The sequence below is a fragment of the Anastrepha obliqua genome, chromosome 3, assembly GCF_027943255.1.
Source record: "Anastrepha obliqua isolate idAnaObli1 chromosome 3, idAnaObli1_1.0, whole genome shotgun sequence".
NCBI classification, from domain to species: Eukaryota; Metazoa; Arthropoda; class Insecta; order Diptera; family Tephritidae; genus Anastrepha; species Anastrepha obliqua.
Window position 1 is genome coordinate 80945725 of NC_072894.1, and position 22160 is coordinate 80967884.

Consider the following 22160-nt stretch of genomic DNA (forward strand, 5'->3'; position numbering starts at 1 on the left):
GGTCGATTCTGAATAAGTAGGAGTTTAACCTGCTACAATATCCAGAACGTAATTGTGCCAGTCTTACACGTGCCTCACGAGGAAGCTGGAGCTCCTCACCTGCTATAGGTGGTGGTTGGACTCCGATTACGGCATTCACAGGACGGGAGCTTAAGAAGGTGGTGACGGTCTCCCGGTGAATGTCGTTTATTGACTGTCTAAACACTGTCAGGTCCAGTAGATTTCGGTCAGTTTTATCCTGGATTTCGTCAGCGTAGTTTAAGAGATGTCTCCTGACGTGCCTGGGAGGCGGCTAAGGCTCAAGCAGGTATCTGCACGACAATCGGTTCTACGTTACCGAAACGACCCGGATTTATATCCGGCCAAGGACTGTCACTCCAGCAGCATTCACCGTATGTAAGTATGGGGAATGTTTATGCTGCTGCTACAACAGGGGTGAAACCTGCGGTAACATCCCAGCAGGAACTACTTGCTGAGCAGTTTGTTATGTTCCATTACTAAAAGCATTTGTGCCGCGTTGTGAAGGTGTTGAACCGGGGACATCAGGAGGCAACCGGTCGCTATCCGAATGACAGTATTTTGGCATGTCTGTAGCTTTATCCACTGCGTGTTACTAGTTCCAGGCGACCAGACAGGCGCTGCATCGTTCAGAACCGGCCGACCAATTGCCTTAAATGTCGATAGCAACAGTTCTTCGTCTTTGCCCTCAAGTGCTGGCGGCAAGCGATTTGAGGACCTTGTTGCGGTTTTGGACTTTAGTGGCAATAGCAGTTGTGTGCGCTGAGAAGGCGAGCAAACTGTCGAAGGATACATCCAACATTTTGGGGTTGTTTACCGTCGCAATTGGTGTGTCGTGGTGTTTTGGATAACTCATAGACATTGCATAAAACACTCCGCAAAATTTAGGGGTATGGTCTTGTGCTGACTCAACAAATTTACTTCTTGTATTTGTTTTATATAAAAATATAGTTTTGATAGCCAATTTTCAATTTTAAAAATAAAAATTCTATTTGACATCAATATAGACTCGCTCAAATTAAAACTCTCATATTTTAGTTCCATATAAAAAGATACTAATTTTATTGTGTCACTGTTGCCGTTTATTGTGTCCAGTTTCCAAACTTCGTTTGTCCCATCATTTGCAAAAGGTGACTGTATAAATATTCTATTCGCACTGGCGACGTTCATAATTTGCTTAGGAAAATCATTTATTCCAATAAATTTAAAAATGAAAGTGGCAAGTTCTTTGCATTCTTAAAGTTGCAATAACCCCATTTGCATGTTGCTTTTTGACTAAGTGATTTGTATGTAGTTATTGTTGTTCAATTTCTTAAACTTAATTAGTGTTATCATTATTCAAAGTGTACTCATATCGATAATATTGTTATTTTTTAATATTTTTATTTATATCTTGTTTCAGTTAAAATAATAAAAATTCAGTGCAGAGACAAATGGATGGTCGTCATTAGCTGTCTCTACACCCACGAGTACACAGATGCACAATAATTCTTAAAATTCTCCTCTACCCATGTCTACACACATCTGGCAGAGGCTCAGAGAAAATGGCTGTGTTTGTTACTTCTGCTCCATTCTAGTTAAACACCTTATTGCTTCTAATATGTTGTTTCTGTTGCTGGTTTCACTTATATCATCTTGATTGATCATTAGATTGTGTTTTTATTGTTAAAAGGCAGTAACGGCAGACACTCTTCAGGCCTTGGTCTCCACTGCCGGTGCGGATTCAACCTTCGATGTCGTGGCAGCCGCGTCCGTGCCAGCTGAAGCAGCAGCACCCTTCTTTTTTCCACCACCTTTACCCTTCTTACTTGGCTGCAAAGGTGTAGCGACAAGTTCCTGAACAAAATAAAAATTTACTAGCAAATTATTTCCAAGTTTTATTATACTAATATTAATTACTTTCAGTTCTGGCTGGGCTATGCTATGCTCACTAACGAAGTACTCTTCCGTGAAAGGAATACCAGTAACCAAATTGACTCCGTTGGGCATAAGCAAAACAGTATGCTTAAATTGCGCCACGTATTCAGCTGCAATAAACGAAATGTTTATTTACTAAGCAATTTATTAGGATGTGTAACAAAAAAAAAAAAAAAAATGAGTGCAAAAATCGTATGGATAACGCGACTAGTGGCCGTTGGATAACTTAACTCGTACGTGAACATTTTAAAAAGATGGAATTTCTATATATCGATCATTTCATTTATGCATAAAACGCAATTTAATATACTTATATGAATGAATTTGTATACTAAAACTTATACACAAAATTGTAGCAATTATCTTCATGCAAAATTAGTATGACAAATTTGTGATTGTTCTAGTAATACATTTTACTTAAAGTGCACAATAAACACTTTAAGAAAATGTATAATTAAATATATTTTTATCTTGCAAGGTGTCTGGCCGCAAACGAAATCGAAAAACATTAACGGAATTAATCCTTGCTGTGGAATTAAGTTTCAGATTTTAAGAATCTTACCTGGTTTCTCGTAAAGAACTTGGAAAGGTTCGATCATCTTGTGTGATACACATTCAACAACGCCCATACGCGCCTTTGTTTCTTCATCGAAATGTCTGATATTGAAGGGCATATTACCATATTTTGTTTTAACCTGTAATTGAAACCCATTTAATAATTTTTATTAACACAAGTAAGGAAGACTAAATTCGGTCCGGACCGAACTTTATATATCCGCGCACATTTTAATAAATTTAACTTGAGTTGGCTCTTTATTTTTGGAATCAAACGAACGGAATGAAATTTAGTCTTGACATATAAAAAGTGGGCGTGTTTTTTATCCGATGTCAATATCATTGGGCGAGTTTAAATTAGGTGAGCGGGAATACATGGAATAGCTTATGCGAGTTTTATTAAGTCTATATCAAGATACTCACAATCGTCCCGAAGTGATTGCATAATTTTGCATCATTTATAACAAATATGACTTTTTTCCTTTTTTGAAAATAACCGTACGAGCAAACATGTCCTCTCCCTCATAATTATGAATGTTTGTGGTATATATACATGTGTCTATATATGTGTTGATTCCTTCATGTTGCTAAGTACAACCATTATGTGAACAAAATTATAATAGTATTTGGGAACAAGTGCGCGGGTATAAATACAATATACTGCAAGCCGCATCAAGCAGAAACTTGATGTATTTATTAGGCCAAGTAAAAAGTTATGAACATTTTTTCGCTTCATTTCGACAATGAAATTAACATAGAGCTAAATATAATTTAGAACGCATTTACAAATTATGCGACTAAAGTAATTACTTGTTGATATTGTTCAAGCAGTTCGCAGAACTGTGCCAAGTGCAGTGTAGTTAACGGCCATCGTCGTCTAACTCATTTAACTGTAGGCCCAGGAAAAAGTTTTCGACATAGTGGGTTCAAAAGAAAAGGGATATATATTAGGCGAGTGAATTTAAGCTGGTATGTGAAGAGTTGGTTAGGACCGTGCGGGGTGCCATCACATGCTGGAGATGTACTGAGCGGGGTCGATTCTGGATAGTTAGGAATTTTACCTAACGTAATTATGCAGGAAAAACGCGGGTCTCACGGTTAGATTCCGAAAACATATTCGGAAAGCGAGACTTCATAAAAGTGGTAAGAGACTCTCGGTGAATGTCGTTAATTGCCTGACTGTATTCTAAGAAATCTAGTAGTTGTTGTATACAGTTTTGTAAATGTAAATGAACTCTACATTATCTTGCCTCAGAGATGGAAGTAGGGCCGAAAGCAGGCGAGTACACAATGTTGTTGTTGTTGTTATAGCAGCATAAACATTCCCCATATTTACATACGGGGAATGCTGCTGGAGTGACAATCCTTGGCCGGATATAAATCCGGGTCGTTTCGATAACGTGGAACCGGCTGTCGTGGTAACGTAGAACCTCAAGAGCCTCTGCTGATATTGAGAGGGCTTTTATCCACGCTGCCTTTGACTGTATATGCTTGTGGGATCACGACAATCTCTTCTACGTTAGCGGATAATCCGCATGCATGTGTGGGCAATGTTTATATTGCTACAATAAAAACAAAATGCCGCCAGGAGGCATGGGGTGAACGAAGCAAATGTCGGAATGTCATTTGGACAGTAACTTCAGGTGCTTTAAGCGTAATGACTCCTTTAAAACGACTCGATGAAATATTGCTCTTAAAAATATCTAGCGAAAAATTGTCAGAACTTTCACTCCATCTAGCATTTTTATTTGTGTGTATAATAATAATATTGTATAAATAACTTGTACAACTTACTTCCTGCAAAAGCCCGCGCGATGCCTTCAGTTTAAGCATATAATTTTCATCCGTTTTTTTGTATATAGAGACCTTTGTATCCTTTTCACGACCCTGTATCAACAAAAAGTGTAAAATATTAATATTTTTCTTATACAAAAAATTTATATATATTCTACAATCGTCCTCAGATCTCATAATCTTACAATCTTTGAGCATTAGTCAACCGACTCAAAACAAGTGTGCAATTTAAATTCGCAAAATAGATTTTAAAATGAGAAGTACACGAATGAGATATCAATCGGTTACTTTCACTTGTATTTTGCCAATCGACTTAAGACTCTCAAGCGCTAGTTTTTAATCATTGGAAATGTACAGGAATGGTAAAAATTTAATTGTCTTGTCGCACTTACAACGCCTTCTCCAGAGCTCACTATTACATCGATAGCATAAACTTCATGTGTCTCAAAATTACATTTCTCGTGTTCTTTACGTTGATTTTCATTTGGATTTTGTATGATAGTCTTTTCGCCATCAATTTTAAATTGTTTTAACTCATGGCTAAGCATACCCTCGATGGGTTTACACTTGTACGATTCGCTAATTTGTTGTACGGCGTCGGTGATCGTGTAATTCTGAGAAGATAACAGGAAAAGTTTATTTTTACCTCGTTGATTAAATATACTAAAATATTTTAAAATAGCATAATTGTTAGCAGCCGAAAAAAGAGAAATTTTAGTAACTCAAAATTCTCATGGTAGACTGCAATATTTCTCTTTGCAAGTGTTGAGATGAACCCCTGTATTGAGAATCCAAGAGGCAATCCGTTTACTTGCAAATTGAACTGTGAATATGTATTTGCGTGTATTTTGCATTAAGTAGAATAAAAAATTGGCATCGCGCATAATTTATATGAGAAACATATGTACATATACATAATAAACGAAGAGTATTTAAGTTTTAACAATAATTTTCATATATTTGTTAGCAATCGAAAAAGAGAAATCACATTAACGCAAACTCCTCATGGTGGATTGACAATATTACTTTATGCAAGTGTTGAGATGAATTCTTGCAGCAAGGAACCATGAGACATTCCGTTGACTTGCAAATTGTTTAAATACTTTTATTTTATTTGTTTGAAGATAATTATGGAGGCATGTATTCAATTAGCATTCCACCATTGTGGCTCAACACATTTATTTTTGCAAACAGTTTTGGAAGATTTTGCTCAATTTGCAAAACCAAAGTTGTTGCTTGCTTGATTCACATTTTTAATTATTTATTAAAATTACAGAAATTAAGAAGAAAACATAAAAAATAGGTAGAAACTATTTAAAATAATAGTGTATTATTAAATTATCAAGTGCAATTAATTAAATTCGTTTAGTTAGCTACTAATCTATTTTTAGTTCGTTCATATATTAGCGTAAATAGATTCCTATATGCGAACTGAGCTAGCGTTAGTCTCACTGAAAGAAAGTTCTTTCTCAACGAGACATGACTGAGCTTTGAAAGTCCGTAAACGCAACGCTTCGCAAACAAAATGTCAGTCCAACACGTTTAGCGACTTACATGATTATAAAATAACACCGCTCACTAATCAATTTTTTTACAGGAATTTTAAAACAAAATAAAAAATAATTATTCCTAAGAAGGTGTGTTATTAACAATTTTACGTGTAAGAGCATTAAGTACATTTTTGATTTAACCAAGTTGGACTGTGCATTAAAATTTCAACGTAATCTGGATACCAAGTATTGTTCAAGGTGGCGCAAAGCTATTCTTTTTTTATCATCATTTTTTTTTACTAATTAATAACAATTCATAAAAATAAAATTTAAAAAATTTAAACATGCTAAAATTAAAATTTTCCTATAGGGTGATTAGTTCTACGCCACTTTGTATAAACAACTCGAGAAAACAAAAAACAGAGCCTAATAACAGATTTTGTTGCAACCAAAAAACCAACGGAAGCTGTTAATAATTTTGTGCTACTGGTGAAAGTCTTTTGGTCCAGTCCGTGATAAATGTGCACACTCGCTATCAAGTAGCGATGAATAGTTGTAAAATTGATTTTTCAATATGAATTTTTATATATTTGATCATCTTACAAGATTTTCTAAAATTGTGGAATCTCTCCCCAAATTTACGATTTTATACACGATACAAAATACAAGAGTTTTTTTCGCACGCATTTCTAAGGAACGTATCTACCGTGTAAAAACAAAGTGGGTGGAACTTTAAATCTGTTCTAAGAATGCTATAATCAGGAAATTGTAAAGTAATTTGTTAATAGGATTATAGAACCCAGACTGCCTAATATCCCAGATGTTAAACTTGAATTTATAAATAAACCTTTGTAAATTTGTTATCTTTCAAATCCTTATTATCAATGTGAATCAGTGATAAAAAGTTAAGTCTTATTACATTGCTTGATTTTTTTCTAAATATTTTAAGGGCAATAAAAAATGCAATCAATTGCAGTATCGCTCGAAATTTAATTTATATTGAAAAGAAAAACCTTAATGAATATCAAAAATAAAAAACTTACGCTATTTCCTGCCTTTAATAGCCGTAATGCTGCCTGCACAGACCAGTATGCAGCTAAAACAACATCTGCTTGGCGTCCAGTCACTTTTTTCTCATTAGAGGCTCCAATAACAATTGTATGTGCTGCTACAGCAATAAAACCATCTATATGTGCACCAAGATCACTACCAAATAAATATAAACATTTATAACTTTCTTGAAGGAAGCATATCTAATAATTGTGCAGATAACTATTGTTCTTAAAATCATACGTACATTTTAACAACATCTCCTTCCTTGAGTGTGTAATCGGGATCATTCTTTGATGGTGAGAAGTGGCATACGCAATTATTAATCGACAAACAAGTTGGGAATGCAATACCTTTCTTCAGGTCCTTTTCTTTCTTATATACCTAGCGAGATTCCAATATTTGTAGAAATTGTTTCTTTCGTAATAAAATATATAGACAATTCTTTGTTCTCAGATCTCATAATCTAACCATCTTTGAGCATCAGTTTCACCATAATCAAAAATGCGCTAATCGCCAAATGAAATATTGACGACCAGAAGTAGTAAATCATTTGAACTACTGCATATTTCAACACAGATAAAACCTCAAGCTCTCAAGCGCTTGTTTTTAATCATCGAACAGAAATAAATAAAATAAAAATAATAATAATACCCAAGCAGATTTATATCCATCAAAAAAACTGTCACTTCAGCAGTTTTCCCCAAAATTTTTAGGGAATGTGTGACGTTTTTACAATAACAAAATAATTTCATGTAACTTGAAATCTTACTTTGTTGGTTTCCTCGATAATAAGGTTGTCACCCTTAGTGCAGACATCACGCACAGATGCATCTGTCACGCAGAGATCAATTACAGCCTTCAAAGTTTCTGAAAAGTACAAATATAATTGTTAGTTAAAAAATGAATATTCAAATTAAATTACCGCGAATGTCATTACAATTATTAAAAGATAAAGTTTGCAATAATGAATAGGATTCTAAACAACTTGAAAAACCTTCATACATGGATACGTAGTTTGCATGTTTTACAAACAAAATGCGTGGCAGAACTTTTATAGTTGAGTTGAAGTTATTCCAGTCGATGTGTATCTTAAAAGCCTTACATGGAAAAGTGTGTTATAGTATGTATGTGTATACGCTTTTTAAAATAAATATGAAAAATAATTTAATTACTTAAAATTTTTAAGATAATATTTGCGCCATATATAAAATAACCAACTAATGATATCGGTATGATTCGAAACATTTAGGTTATGTTGAATACGGACCGTAACGCTGTACGCGCCGCGTGGCTTACTTTAGCAACTTCATTATACAGTTAATCAAGTAAGTCTTTTTTAGTTTTGTGTGTATTATTCCATAGTTTGTAATTGCAAGGCAAAATGGTAAATTTTTTACTATACCAGCTTGAATGTACTTACTGTTGACTATTTCACCAGCCAATTTGTATTTAGTCACCACCAAATCTTCAGCAATGGTTTTCTCTGGTGCCTCTTTCTCAACTTCGGCCATTTTCGATGTGAAACAAAAATTTAGATGTCCTTTGATAGAAAGCCGCGCGTAAAAAATCTACTTTTTTAGCCTTATGATTTAAGATGGATTACACACCTCTTATTAGAATTTAGAGTTGCAAATACTGTTGCAAAACTAAAAGAAAAACTTGAAATTGCTTTTGTTGAAAATCGCAACCAAATCACAAAAATTGCTTTATTACACACGTTGCTCTTTTCGCGACGGTGGAATTGTGTAAAAGAAACGCAAACGATGTGCACACGAAGCAACGAAAGATTCATTGAGGTTGCCAGCTACCCCTGTAATACTATTACCAAAATATCTTATAGACTTTAAAAAACAGAAAAACGCTTGATAAAAACACCGTATTTCAAAACAACAACCTCTGTAAAATAAAATGATACGAAATGAAAATCTCTAAAGTCTAATTAGAGGTTTCATAGTCTTAATCCCATAGCCATATCCGTAAATTTAAAGGATAAATTAGATATGTAATCCAAAGATGATAGAATAAAAGGCTGCGCTGTGTCGTCAAGCTCCATGAATCAACGATGATAGAGTAGAAGGCTGCGCCTTACGAATTCGCTATGTTGTCAAAGCCCATGAATTACCAAACAAAAGGGAGGGGAATTGCTTACTTGGGAAGTAATATAAACACCCAAACATAAGAAATAACACACACTTTCTTGCAACAGCTTCTTTTGCAAATAACGCAAACAAATTGTTGTTGTTTTAGTAGCATATATATATATATATATATATATATATATATATGGGGATTGCTGCTGAAGTGACAGTCCTTGGCCGGATATAAATCCGGGTCGTTCCAATAATGTAGAACCGAACAAATTGTATTTGGAGGCTTTATATTAATTTGTGCTTCACAATTTAACACACAGTGATTTGTTTTTATTAGTTGATTTAGTTTAAGTCTCCCAAATCGCAACATTATCAAGCCATTCACTGAATTTTCACAAATATGTAATTTCTCCTCCTTTTTTTGTTTTGTGTTGGAAAGGGACCTGATGTCAGACGTGTCAAAATCGCGAAAAATAATCCGCTTTGAGAATGCGTCCCCTACAGTACTTAATTCGCCTTGACTACTAACCGCATAGAAAAAGAGATAGTGGCATCCCAATTGCCAAGTTGTTCGGACAGAAAATAAAAATCAATTTTATTCAAACAGAGTGTCAGCACATTTTTATTGCGCTCTCAGTGAGTTATCTATGTTTAGTGAGACGGAGTGAGAAAGGAAGGAATTGGCTATTTTTGCCGTGAGGTTTTGGCTAAACGTTCTACCGTGACAAAAATGGAATAAATCACATGAATACGACTCATTTCTCCAACAACGTGGACATCGAGCAAATGTCATGCTTGCCCGTGTAGCTCGTAGCTCATATGGACGTCAGCTGGTACTGACAACGTACAAGTGTCTCTTAGATGTGAGTCCAACCACAGTACCTGGACTGCTAAGACCGCGATTGACACCTATCCTTCGTCGTGAATACCAACAAAGACGTAGTGGAAGTTCTACAGATGCGACTGCTGCTCGAAATATTTGGAATAAGCTTTTCGGAAAATATTTGTTAGCCACTAATATCCTTAGCTCTGGTATTTTAATGGTGATTGGGGATTTGGTTGCGCAAGAGATTGAGTATCGACGTCATTACAGAGATGTGGACGAGTTTGACATCAAACGTGAGCGATATGATACCAAACGTATTTGGCGAATGTTTTTTGTTGGAGCTTTACAAGGACCGCTTCACCATTATGTTTACAAATGGATGGATCACGTGATGCCAGTGGCAAACATGCGGAACATTTTGCGAAAAATACTTATTGACCAAGTTTTTATGTCTCCTGCTTGTATATTGATATTCTTCTATTCGGCTTGCTATTTGGAACATAGATCGGTTGACGAGACTAATACGGAATTGTGTGATAAATTTCCGATTATTTATCTTATGGATTGGACAGTGTGGCCAGCGGCACAATATATTAATTTTAGATATTTGGATACCAAATATAGAGTAATGTTCGTTAATGTTTGTACGGCACTTTACAACATATTCCTTTCGTATATGAAACATGATTTTTAATTTATATGTTGAATCATTTGATTTTTTGTGATATAGATATGTTGTGATCATTGTTAATAACACGATCTAGTGTTATATTATTACAAGCACAATTCGATATAATTTATGAAGTAATGTAATGCTATTACAATATCGTGAAACGTTTTCTTTAATTGAATGTAGTTTGTATGCGATCCGAATATTAAAATACTTTTGGGTTAAACAGAAATATAGTTCGTAGAAGAATATATGTTTTTTAATTTAAAAAATAATTAGAAATTGAAATACTACTATGCTTAACTTAAACAAATACAATTAAAATAAGACAACGAAAAGGAAATTAAAATCCTTCACCAGTTACTGTTACACCAAACATATTTTGGACTAATTGCATATGCTCCTGTGCAATAAAATTGGCGGTTAACGTAGTAAGTGTTTCGTTTGCTCTTGTTATCTGTTGTTTTACAATTAATCGAAAATCTTCTCGCGCCCCTTTGTCCGCACCTCGTGTACCAACTCGACAAATGCTTGAGCCGCCTTGTGTGAGCGACAAGTCAAAAGCAAAGTTTTCATTGTTTGCATTCCATATGTGCATAAATTCTTCGATAAAATCGATTGTTACTATGTACGTAGTAAATAAGCGATATGCGAAAGACCCTCGCGTCGTTATAAGTGCAAATATTTGTTCTGCCATAAGTGTTTCACGTGGGTATTCAAGTTGTAATAATACCAGCAAATCACCAAGTATTTGATCCGGACAATTCGGTTCGTAGAGTTTCCGCTGAAAAATATATCATTGATATAAAATATTTACTACATTTTTATTCTATACTCACACTCAGCATATTTACAATAGCTTTCGTACAATATTGTACTAATGCCTTTTGTGTCAATGGTATAAATATCATATGCCGTGGTACCTTCAACGTTAAATGTTCTAGGATATGTCCTTGCGTTGTTGGTAATTCGCCAATAATTTTAACAATGCATTCGAATCCTTGTAGCTGTAAATAAAATATTTGTATGGGCAGGAATAAAATATATAATTCAATTTACCGTCAAATTTCCTTGCAGCAAATTTAAGCTTAATAATTGTAAATTTTGTACCAAATTACTAGTCACCATCATCTCCGACATCAATTTTTTGGCCTCTTCCTGGTGTCCGAAATATATTGCTAAATCAAACAGGAATCGTGATATCCATGCAGCCAGGGGTAATGTGAGTAAGAGTTTGCTGAAATCGCGTTGGAATTGCTCCGTGTTCAAAAGTTGCCAGCATTGCGCCGCATGAACGAAAGCTTTAGATATATCTTTGCTTGTTGGAGTAGTTAAAGAAATCTGAGGAGGTTCCATACTTTGAACGTCTGAAGCTTCCACCTTCCAGTCAACTGTAGTTTATTGTAATCATGCTATATATGCACGTGCAAACTAAAGACATGTAATTTTTGTTTTAATTTTACCTGTAAAACCTTCAACCAAAACGTGATTTATATCAGTATCTTCGGCCCGCGTATAACAATTTTTTATGTAGCAGTGCAATGAGTAAATGAATAAAGTGGTAGCATAGAAAAGCACTTGAGTGCTTCCTGCTTGGCTTATAGAAACAATTTCTATAAGTTTATCCCAATAAACATTTTGTCCCCAAGTTTTATTGAAGGGCAAAAATGTTTCCCATCGCAAAATTTTGCCGCATAGCATTAGAACCTGAAATATTTTCTTCCATGTTTCATTGATATCACATTTAGTTTCATCGTCAATTATTTGGCGTATGTAGTATTCCAATGATATTGTAAATAACCGGCAAACGAGTACTGGAGGCAGCTCTGGGGTCTTGTGGTAAATTAGCGGTAATGCTTCTTCTACAAGCATTTCCTGGTATTTCTGAGGATTTTGCTTCATACCGTCCGCTATCATCTCGAGCAATCTTGGCTGCAACATTAAGAATCCTTAGTTTTCAGAGTTAATAATGTTTAAAAAATAAACTCACTGAATGGGTAATGGCGGCTTGAGGAAAGCGCTTTAATATGAGCAGCAATAGTTTACATTGATGAATACTGTTTTCTGTGTTATTAACTGTAAGCAATAAAATCTTATGCTGCACATCATATGATACATGCTGAAACATTTTCACATAAAACTCCTGTGCTGGTGTGATTTCATTTTCAGGCGCACGGAGGGCGTTCGTCAACTCATTTATTTCTTTCCATAACTCAACATTCTGGTTCTGGAAGGTTAAGGCTCTGCAAATAAATCCATTAGTGTTTAAGGGATTAGGGGGGTGTATAACTGCACGTACATGTTGCTGAAACATTTAGCTGCTTCTTCCAAGTTATTCGCGTCTCTCTCCAGCTTGTAGGCTTCGAACTGAAACAAATCTTGTTAAATCTTGCTGGTAAATGTGTCATCATTATGAGTTTACCAGTATACTGAAGTTAGTTGGATATAATGTCTTTGCTGTTATCAGCCATGCTTTGGCTGAAGCACAATCAGTACTTCTCAGCTTTTGCGCCTGCGACACTAAATACTGTTCATCCGAAATTGGTACCTCCATGAATTTGTCTTATTATAATTTTATAGAATAAAAATATTATATTATTATAAATTTTATAGAATAAAAAATATTCCACACAACCAGAATTAAAAATAGAAATATCTCTCGATGAAACGAATGTTATTTGTTTTTGCAAAACGTGTTCTTCTTAATTTTTACAACGACTTATACGCTGTTTGTTCCATCCAGACAAGGTGCATTCATTATTCACTTCGTCATTTCATTCTATGCCGACATTCGAAAATACACAAATCAGCTGATCTACCAAGGATGATAGAATACAAGGTTCCGCCTTCCGAATTCGCTGATTTGGCAGAGTTCATGAATAAATAATATATAAGAATGATAGAGAAAGAGTTTGCGCCTTTCGAATTCGCCGTGCCATAAGAGTCCGAAACCGAAATAATCTTTGATTATTACCGTGTTTCCTGTGTTATACATAATTATTTTTACGAAGGTAAAAAGAAACGCTAAAGTAAAAACGAAATAAAATGGACGGTGGGAAAGAAAACAGGTTTAAACGTAGTTCTAATAAGAATTTTAATAGGTATTATTAACTATGATTCATATTACAGAAAAAAGTATGTGCCCATAAACGCTTTGGCCTGTTATTATATATATATTATGTGTTGTTATTACTTATTATAAAATGCAATTAATTTTGCATGCGTATTGCTGCCCCAGTAAACGTTGTTTACGGATTTACTCCAACTTTTTATGACTAGTAGCCAATAGCGGAATTAGCTATTCCTTCTCCTTGTCTTTTCTTGATATTGTTAATAATAATAAAACAAACCAAAAACTCCAAAATATTTCACCAAAGCAATTAGCTATATGAAACGCGGTAAGATCCAGAGGCATAGGAAAATGCATTGCTATAAGTTGGGCCATTTTTGATGATACACAGAATCCTAAATGATTACCGACTCATGCTAAAACTCTCGGTAAGCAATTGGTCACTATTGGAAAGGAGATGAATAGAAAACGATCGAGCTACTGTCTCGGCTACGGCTTTGACCAGAAAAGTTCAATTCTTTTTCGGTTCGGCTTCGGCAAAGTCAAAATGCCGAGTAACGCTGAAATTTTTTTATGTTTAAAAATTATATTAACTCTGTATAAACTATTTTGATTTGTACTTTGATGTTTTGTGTGAAAAGAGTTTCATTTTGACTTTAACGTCTAGCAGACGAATCGAACATTTGTTTCGAGATAGATGAAATGACTGATATTCTTGTGTGCTACATAGTGTACATTTTTTCTACACTAATTTTATTCATCTCGTGTCTGACGAAGAAAACAAGATTGTACCTGCAAGAACGATAAAGTAAGAGTTTGAGCCTTCCACAGGTATTCAATTCGCTTTGATGTGTATGCATAATTGTTCTCCTGTGTGAAGGCCCAACAGAAAATATTGAGACCATTTTAAGGCCCACCCTACCTATATTTATGTAGCCTATATACAAACCATTGCCGGCAAAGTCGATAAATACTATGCTCGACTTCAAATTATCGACCTAACATATTTCAGTTATAAATACATTGCGAATTAATGAACACTTTCTTCTAATTTAATTTTAAATACCAAATATAAATGATTTCGAAATGAATATGAATGGATTCGAACAATGGGTAAATATTGTAATATTGGAATATTGTAGCAATATTAAAAAAAAATGTTTTATAGGGCGGTTATATGGAAGCAAAGATAAAAAAGCTGGAAGAGCAATTTTCTGATACTACCAATCTCTATCGACGTTCTACTTTATTTACAGGGATTTCTATTTACGTAAATGGTCTAACCAATCCTTCAGCTGATGAATTGAAACGAATAATGATGGTACACGGTGGAACCTATCACCATTACGAACGTTCTCATACTACTTATATTATAGCTTCTAATTTGCCAGACGTAAAAGTACGCAATATGAATACCAGTAAAATTATTAGTCCTCAGTGGGTAGTGGACTGCGTAAAGGCAATGCGTATTCTGGATTACACACGATATTTATTGTATACAAATCAAAAAGGAACGCAGCCACGATTGGCTTTTAAGAAAAGTAATCAAGATGAAGTAGAAAATGTCTTCAGCGAAAACGAAATTTGTGGTGCTATACAAGGAAAAGGCGATTCACCTACAGCAACCGCTTCTGACAAAGCCATTAAAAAGGAAACTGCACGCACTGCTGTCGATCCACAATTTCTTTCGGAATTTTATAATAATTCGAGATTACATCATATTGCAACGCTCGGTGCTAGTTTCAAACAATATGTGTCTGATTTGCGTGAGCGCCATTCGACGAATGATTTTCCAGCGCGTTTAAAACTAAAAGAACGGCTATATGGAAATATTAAAGCAAGTAACCGTATGTCATCTGTTTCATGGATAATGCATATTGATATGGACTGCTTCTTTGTATCGGTGGGCCTACGCAAGCATCCCGAGCTAAGGGGTAAACCAGTAGCTGTAACGCATTCAAAAGGTACTAGGTATGAAGATTTTTTCTTTTTCATAAGTTGGCTTTAGTTCTACGAAAAACGGCACCATCTGCAATTATATCGAGTGCCACCACCGGTCATTTTAAAATTGCTAAGGAAGTTTACATTTGGTTAAATTGCTTCCCTATTAAACGATGAAATATTGTGGAAGGCTGCGGATTCTAAATCTGCCATATAGTAGAATCTGCCACAGGAAGGGTTCAACGCTGTCCTCGTTCCTACAGATGAGACAGAAGCCATTATGGAGAAACCCTATACTTTACCAGGTGCTCCCATTGGGCGGCGCTCAATGATTATACTGATGGAAGGCAAGCCTAGTTCTGTGCTCATTCTTTCTAGGCTGGCATGACTAGTTACCTCACAAGTGGGCTCCGTGGTATATTCTTGGTCTCCGAGGGTGATTTAAAATCGTCTAAGAAGGAAATTCCAGGAATGTCTTTGTGTAAAAGGATCCAGACAATTTTTTTTTTACTTTTTCTTCTTCTTCTTCTTAATTGGCGCGATAACCGCTTACGCGATTTTGGCCGAGTTTAACAAAGCGTGCAAGTCGTTTCTTTCTCGTACTAACCGGCGCCAATTGGACACACCAAGTGAAGCCAAGTCCTTCTCCACTTGATCTTGATGAGAGCCTTGTAGAGCCTTGTTAGTTTTGTTCGTCGAGAGAGGACTTTACTGCTCAGTTGCTTACTTAATCTAAAGTAGCACTTGTTGGCAAGAGAAATTCTACGTTGGATTTCAAGGCTGACATTGTTATCGGTGTTAATGCTGGTTCCTAAATAAACGAAGTCTTTTACAACCTCGAAATCATAACTGTCTACAGTGACGAGGGTGCCGATACGCGAGTGCACCGACTGTTTGTTTGAAGACAGGAGGTACTTCGTTTTGTCCTCGTTCACCACCAAACCCATTCGCTTTGCCTCTTTATCCAGTTTGGAGACCGCTTTCATAGGGACAAAAGTATTGGCACACTTTAAATAGTTGATGTTTATTTGGCTTTACTTCGCTTGTCTGGCTATGCTGTTTTATAAAACAGTAATAGTGACGTTCCGTTATTTTTATTGCATGAGTTTGTAATTCACGAAAAGGCACAAAACATTTTAAAGGACGAAATCTTTGAAAAATCTGTCAATAAAAAACCGTGAGCTGGAAAAAAAGAAATAAATAATTGGCGCGTACACTTCTGTTAGGTGTTTTCCTCCTCCTATTTGTGGCGCGTGTCTTGATGTTGTTCCACGAATGAAGGGACCTACAATGTTTAGTCGACTCCGAACGGAAAATGGTTTTTCATGGCAGAAATATACTCGGAAGTTTGCCATTGCCTGCGGAGAAGCGACCGATATTAGAAACAACATTTCTATCATTTTGCTGTCTGATGCACAGCGATTCGAACCTACGCACTCCCGAATGGGAGTCAAGCACCAAAGCTTTAGGCTACGACGGCGTTAAACAAGAATAAATTTTTGAATCGGAACAGAAAATCATCTGTTTAGGAATTATGCACTACTGACATCTAGCACTTTTAAAATACCCTTTACTTGGACGTAAACTTTAAAGAGGTTTTTTTTTTTGCGATATGCCGATCTTTAAGCAATTATTATTATTTTTTTTAATCTAAATACTATATTTGACAAGCAAACCGCGGTATACTATGTTCTAAGGGTGGTTTTTCAGTATGAAGTCCCCTTTATTTATCAGCTTATGTAAGTTTTAAACGTATCATCTTGCAACACAAAACCAAATATATAAATTATGTTGATTTAACTTCTCATTAGAAACATTACTAATATGTATACGTGTTTGCATCCTCTTATTCTAATTGATAGGTGGGATGAGCGCTAAAGAGGTGCCCATTCATCCTGGTGTTGACCGAAAAACTGAAATGGAATTGTTTGCAAATCGTTTTGACCAACATTTACACAACAATGTACTATCTGATAAGGTTCGTGGGGGTTTCGAAGCTAAAATGTCTCTTTCAGAGATTGCTTCGTGTAGCTATGAGGCACGCGCCAAAGGTATTCGGAATGGGATGTTTGTCGGACAAGCTTTAAATTTATGTCCCGATTTGAAAACTATCCCATATGACTTTGAAGGCTATCGTGAAGTTGCGTATACCTTATATGACACCATATCCCAGTATACGTTAAATATCGAGGCAGTAAGTTGTGATGAAATGTTTGTTGATCTAACAGAGGTTTTGGATGAGATTCAAGTAGAACCCATGGATTTTATACTTGCCGTGCGTGAAGAAATACGCACAAAAACTGGTTGTCCATGCTCTGCAGGTGTTGGAGGAAATAAGTATGTATATTTGTTAAGAATTGTTTAGAACTTTGCTCCAACATTTTACGTTAAGGCTGCAAGCGCGCATGGCTACAAAACGCGCCAAACCAGATGGTCAGTACCTATTACTTCCTGATGTTGCTGAGGAGTACTTGGCAAATATAAAAATAGAAGACTTGCCAGGTGTAGGAAGCAGTACTGCCTACACGTTAAAGCAGTACAATTTAATAACATGTGGAGATCTACAAAAGGTTTCGCTGGTAAAATTACAAATGCATGTTGGGAAGAAATTTGGCGAGACGCTATATCACTTTTGCCGTGGCGTCGATAATCGTCCACTTATCTACGGGCAGGTAGGAAGTATTTAAAACAGACTAAATACTAAAAATAATGTTAATTTTTTGTTATATTTTAGATACGTAAATCTGTTTCAGCGGAAGTAAATTATGGCATTCGTTTCAAAGAATTCAGTGAATTAGAAACGTTTCTTCGACAGCTATGTTCTGAAGTACATACTCGACTTAGTGATATAAAACGCCGCACGAAATGTATTACATTGAAGCTATTAGTGCGCGCCAAAGATGCCCCACTAGAGGCTGCGAAGTTCATGGGGCATGGTGTTTGTGATAATATAACAAAATCAGTCTCATTATCCGAGTTCACTTGTGACGTGGATGTGATTACACGTACAGTCTTAACAACAATGAAAGCTTTAGCAGTACCGCCTAACGAATTGCGTGGTATTGGCATTCAACTATCTAAACTAAATGACCCTAATGAGGATAAGGAACGGAAAAAGAATGTCATAATGAATATGTTTAACAAGGTGGAGAAGCGAAAAGGTATACAATGCATTAATTGTCTTAGTTTGGGGTAAAAGAAATCCATTCTCATTAGATGGCTGTAGGGATCAATATCTCGTAAAGTTTCGGTTAAACAATTTAAAGCTTACTAAAAAATGATTTTGCTGTTTTTGGTTCGTTCCATTCAGTTGTGATTTACAGGGTGTTAACAATGTAAATTCGCATTTACATTTTACAGTTTTTTTTATTAAGGCAAGTATGCAAGCTAATCCGCTGAAATTTCGCCTGGTGTTTATGGTGCCGATACTGTAACAGCTCATTACGTGCAATTTTGGTTTCGTCGATTCCATTCAGGCATTTTTGATGTAAAAAAATGTTGATAAAATCACAGAAATAATCGAAATTACCTGGCATGTTAGTAGTCGTTTTAACCCATTTGCGCAAAAATAATGGAATTCTTTTTCCCCAACCTAATATTTTCAACATATCGCACTTGTTACGTTAAAGCGTAACAACTCAAAATCTGAACATTTTCAGTAGAGACGAAAAACTGTTTCCGTAAATATTCATAATATAGGTATTACAAGGGAAAAAATATGTAATTGCACGAAAATATCATTAAAAACAATATAACGGTTGTTTCATTCTTATTTGTTTAGTAGTTGCGCTAAAATAACAAATTTTTGAGTGGTTACTCTTTTCCTTTTCCTTTTGAGTTGTTACGCTTTAACGTAACAAGTGCGATATGTATATTTATATTTATTAAAAATAATTTATTTAGAGAAAGTCACAGATTTGGTTAACAATGAAAGCAATCCTAGTGGAGTAAGTGAAAAACATGAGATACGAAAATGTGAGGTAACATTAAATGAACAAAAAGAAGCCCTGTCCGTTAAAACCTTTGGAAAACGGACTCGTGGCAGGCCTGCATGCAACTCTTTAGACAAAAAGTGTAAAAAAACTCCCGATATATTGGGTTTAATGCAGCACATGGCTACCAAGCAACCCGCGCTGTCAGGACTCAACTTGGGTAATAATCCCGCAATTCCGAAAAATATAGATCCAGATGTTTTTGCGGCTCTGCCTTTAGATATTCGTGACGAAATATTACAAGCTCAAAAGGATTTGTTACAGAACTCAACAAAAACAGGGCTGCCGCCTCATCCGCCAACTAGTCTGAATTTAAGTACGCTAAATGAAAGCGATTTTCAACCGTCTACATCTAAAGCAGCACAACTTAAGCAGCAAAGGAAAGCGCTGTATAAGAACCAAAAAAATCACACAACTACGGAGGTCGCATCAACAGTGATGCACATAGATCCTGAATTTATGGCTGCATTGCCGCAAGCATTGCGTATAGAAGTTGAAAAAGATTTGGCACAGCCACTTGAAAAATATCAAGCTACAGTACCAGAAGAAAGATGCAAAAGTCGAATAAATGTTGGTAATGCCGAACAGTGTTCTAGAACACAAGTGTCTGTTGAGAATTTGTTCATGCAAACAAATTGCAATCAATTGCTTTTAGCTTGGCTGAAAAGTGCAGACGTGCCAGAAATATATGACATTGAGTTAATTGCTATACACGCAGGTGAACTGGTCAGGGTTGACGAAATAGACAGGCTCTACACTCCTCTACTTTATTTTTGCAGGTCAGTTCTAAATACATTGATTTTGAAAATTTTATTAATTTAAAAATATCTTAAAGATTACTAAATCAACAGAAGAGCGATGGTACTCCCAGTAATTGCATATGGCATAAAGCATATCTGAGCATAATTAAAGTCGTACAAAAGGAAATGGAAAAGGCTTATGACGGCCGAAGCTTGTATTTAAGCGTAAAGTTGAAATGTGATAAGTGCCTTCGTCTTGATTTGGAATAAAATATTTTGCTTCAGTGCATCGGCATTTTTCTAAGCGATATATAAATGGTATTGTGCTGTAGCCCGTATATAAATGTATAGTTTGATATATAGTTTTTTACAATGGTTGTAGCGCCAGTATGGTTCGAGATAGAAAAATTATATTTTGACAAATCACGAATATTCGTGAAGCGACTGGCAGCAGTGCCAAGCGAGTGAGATACATGGTGTAGATAGAGCTCGGTAAGTGGGAGCTGCAGACTCAGCAATTCCAAGAGCCTTCCCTGGTGATATTCAACAGGGTACGCTTGGCTGATTGCTGAATAACTATATGAAGCAGTGTTAGCTAAAGTATCACTTTATCGCAGCTGTAGGGCAAGTGTGCATCAAAAGTGAAAAGGTGAATCGCCAAATTTTTGTATTTATTAATATATATGTATATAATTGGCGCGTACGCCCGTTTTGGGTGTTTGACCGAGCTCCTCCTCCTATTTGTGGTGTGCGTATTGATGTTGGTCTGCAAATGGAGGGGCCTACAGTTTCAAACCGACTCCGAATGGCAGATATTTTTTATGAGGAGCTTTTTCATGGCAGAAATACCCTCGGGAGGTTTGCCATTGCCTGCCGAGGGGCGTCCGCTATTAGAAAAGATATTTTTCTTCATTTTGGTCTTTCACCGAGATTCGAACCTACGTTCTCTCTGAACTCCAAATGGTAGTCACGCACCAACTCATTCGGCTACGACGGCCGCCGTCGATTAATTTATTAAAGTTTTAAATATTATGGTTATAAAGTACAAGGTATTCCTCTTGTGACAACGCTTTTGAAGATCTCTTTACAGTTTTCACTGAGACCTGACTTTATCCACCGGCGATAGGCGTAAAATTAAAAATAAACAATTATCGACGAATTTCATCATCGCTTTCGTTGTGTGCAATCTCATATACTTCTGTGTGTTTTAATTTTTACAATGAAATTTCGTCCGAGAAAATTCGCTCTGCGGTTTGATTTTTTTGTACATTTAGGAAGAACTATTAAATGTAATAGCTGTTAGGATAATTGAGTCAATGAAAAAAGATGCGATCATGCTTAAAGTGCTCTTTGGACTTGGTCGTTTGAAGGGGTATTTAGCCTCAACGATTTATTTATAGACTAGAAAATGAAGTTATATTGCAGAAATCTAGGTTCCCTAACGGAAGGCTTGGGAAGCATTTCTAGCAGGAATATCTATTACAAGTTGATTTGTAAGTGGAACAGAACTTTAGGGCGTGTGCAAGCTGCAATAATTGAGGGAGCGTTGCAATTTATTGGGTCGGCCAAACACATCCCTATTTCCCACACTAATCACTTCACAATGCTGTATAACTTCTAATTCCTTATCAATCGATGGGTAATGTTGCAATATATTATTTATTATACGAAACTGAATCCATCTATTCCTCGACCTAATGTGTTATTTATTTAATATTTTTCCTTTTATAATTTAATATAAGGAATGGCTGTATTTGCAGTTTCTCTTTTTATAGATTATTTAGAAAAACAATTAATTGAATTCATAAAAAGTATGTTCTCAATTTTTTAATAAAAAATTATAGTAAAGAAAAATATATAATCATAAATGTTGGATTTTTGTTTATAAAGGTAAGGTTTTGTAGTTGAATTTGAAAATGTTTAAAGTTTTTGTTTTTTTTTTGTAGATTTAACAGCATACATAAGCAATAATAGCCGCGAGTGCGCTCCTTGAAATATTTCAAT

The 22160-nt window shown here is 35.6% G+C and overlaps 4 protein-coding genes and 1 non-coding gene across 7 annotated transcripts; 2 read left to right on the top strand and 3 right to left on the bottom strand.

The window, feature by feature from the left end:
• Nucleotides 1-1372: 1372 nt before the first annotated feature.
• On the bottom strand, nucleotides 1373-8584 carry LOC129240061 (proliferation-associated protein 2G4). Of its 2 annotated transcripts, XM_054875529.1 has the most exons (10): nucleotides 8435-8584; nucleotides 8248-8367; nucleotides 7597-7694; nucleotides 7072-7208; nucleotides 6818-6980; nucleotides 4677-4898; nucleotides 4285-4377; nucleotides 2498-2630; nucleotides 1918-2045; nucleotides 1373-1854 (listed from the first exon to the last, which is right to left on the bottom strand). In XM_054875529.1, the coding sequence occupies exons 2-10, from the start codon at nucleotides 8336-8338 to the stop codon at nucleotides 1711-1713; spliced, it is 1209 nt and encodes a 402-aa protein (XP_054731504.1). In that variant the 5' UTR covers nucleotides 8339-8367; nucleotides 8435-8584; the 3' UTR covers nucleotides 1373-1710. The 2 variants fall into 2 exon arrangements, with proteins under 2 accessions (XP_054731504.1, XP_054731503.1); XM_054875528.1 differs by having other exon boundaries at nucleotides 8248-8584.
• On the bottom strand, nucleotides 2335-2463 carry LOC129243303 (small nucleolar RNA SNORA15). The gene has a single exon (XR_008582280.1). It is a non-coding gene; the product is annotated as a small nucleolar RNA SNORA15 (small nucleolar RNA).
• Nucleotides 8585-9496: 912 nt separating the features above from the next.
• Nucleotides 9497-10662, top strand: LOC129240062 (mpv17-like protein 2). Its single transcript, XM_054875531.1, has one exon. It carries the CDS (start codon nucleotides 9709-9711, stop codon nucleotides 10435-10437), a length of 729 nt encoding a protein of 242 aa, XP_054731506.1. The 5' UTR covers nucleotides 9497-9708; the 3' UTR covers nucleotides 10438-10662.
• Nucleotides 10646-13171, bottom strand: LOC129240060 (integrator complex subunit 10). Its single transcript, XM_054875527.1, has 8 exons — nucleotides 13049-13171; nucleotides 12836-12975; nucleotides 12713-12780; nucleotides 12404-12656; nucleotides 11877-12345; nucleotides 11473-11804; nucleotides 11253-11420; nucleotides 10646-11197 (listed from the first exon to the last, which is right to left on the bottom strand). The coding sequence occupies exons 2-8, from the start codon at nucleotides 12965-12967 to the stop codon at nucleotides 10757-10759; spliced, it is 1863 nt and encodes a 620-aa protein (XP_054731502.1). The 5' UTR covers nucleotides 12968-12975; nucleotides 13049-13171; the 3' UTR covers nucleotides 10646-10756.
• Nucleotides 13172-14489: 1318 nt separating this feature from the next.
• LOC129242926 (DNA repair protein Rev1) lies at nucleotides 14490-20440 on the top strand. Of its 2 annotated transcripts, none has more exons than XM_054879858.1 (7): nucleotides 14490-14596; nucleotides 14652-15447; nucleotides 17287-17761; nucleotides 17817-18096; nucleotides 18159-18585; nucleotides 19328-20195; nucleotides 20252-20440. In XM_054879858.1, the coding sequence occupies exons 1-7, from the start codon at nucleotides 14570-14572 to the stop codon at nucleotides 20424-20426; spliced, it is 3048 nt and encodes a 1015-aa protein (XP_054735833.1). In that variant the 5' UTR covers nucleotides 14490-14569; the 3' UTR covers nucleotides 20427-20440. The 2 variants fall into 2 exon arrangements, with proteins under 2 accessions (XP_054735833.1, XP_054735834.1); XM_054879859.1 differs by having other exon boundaries at nucleotides 14494-14596; nucleotides 14740-15447.
• Nucleotides 20441-22160: the final 1720 nt, after the last annotated feature.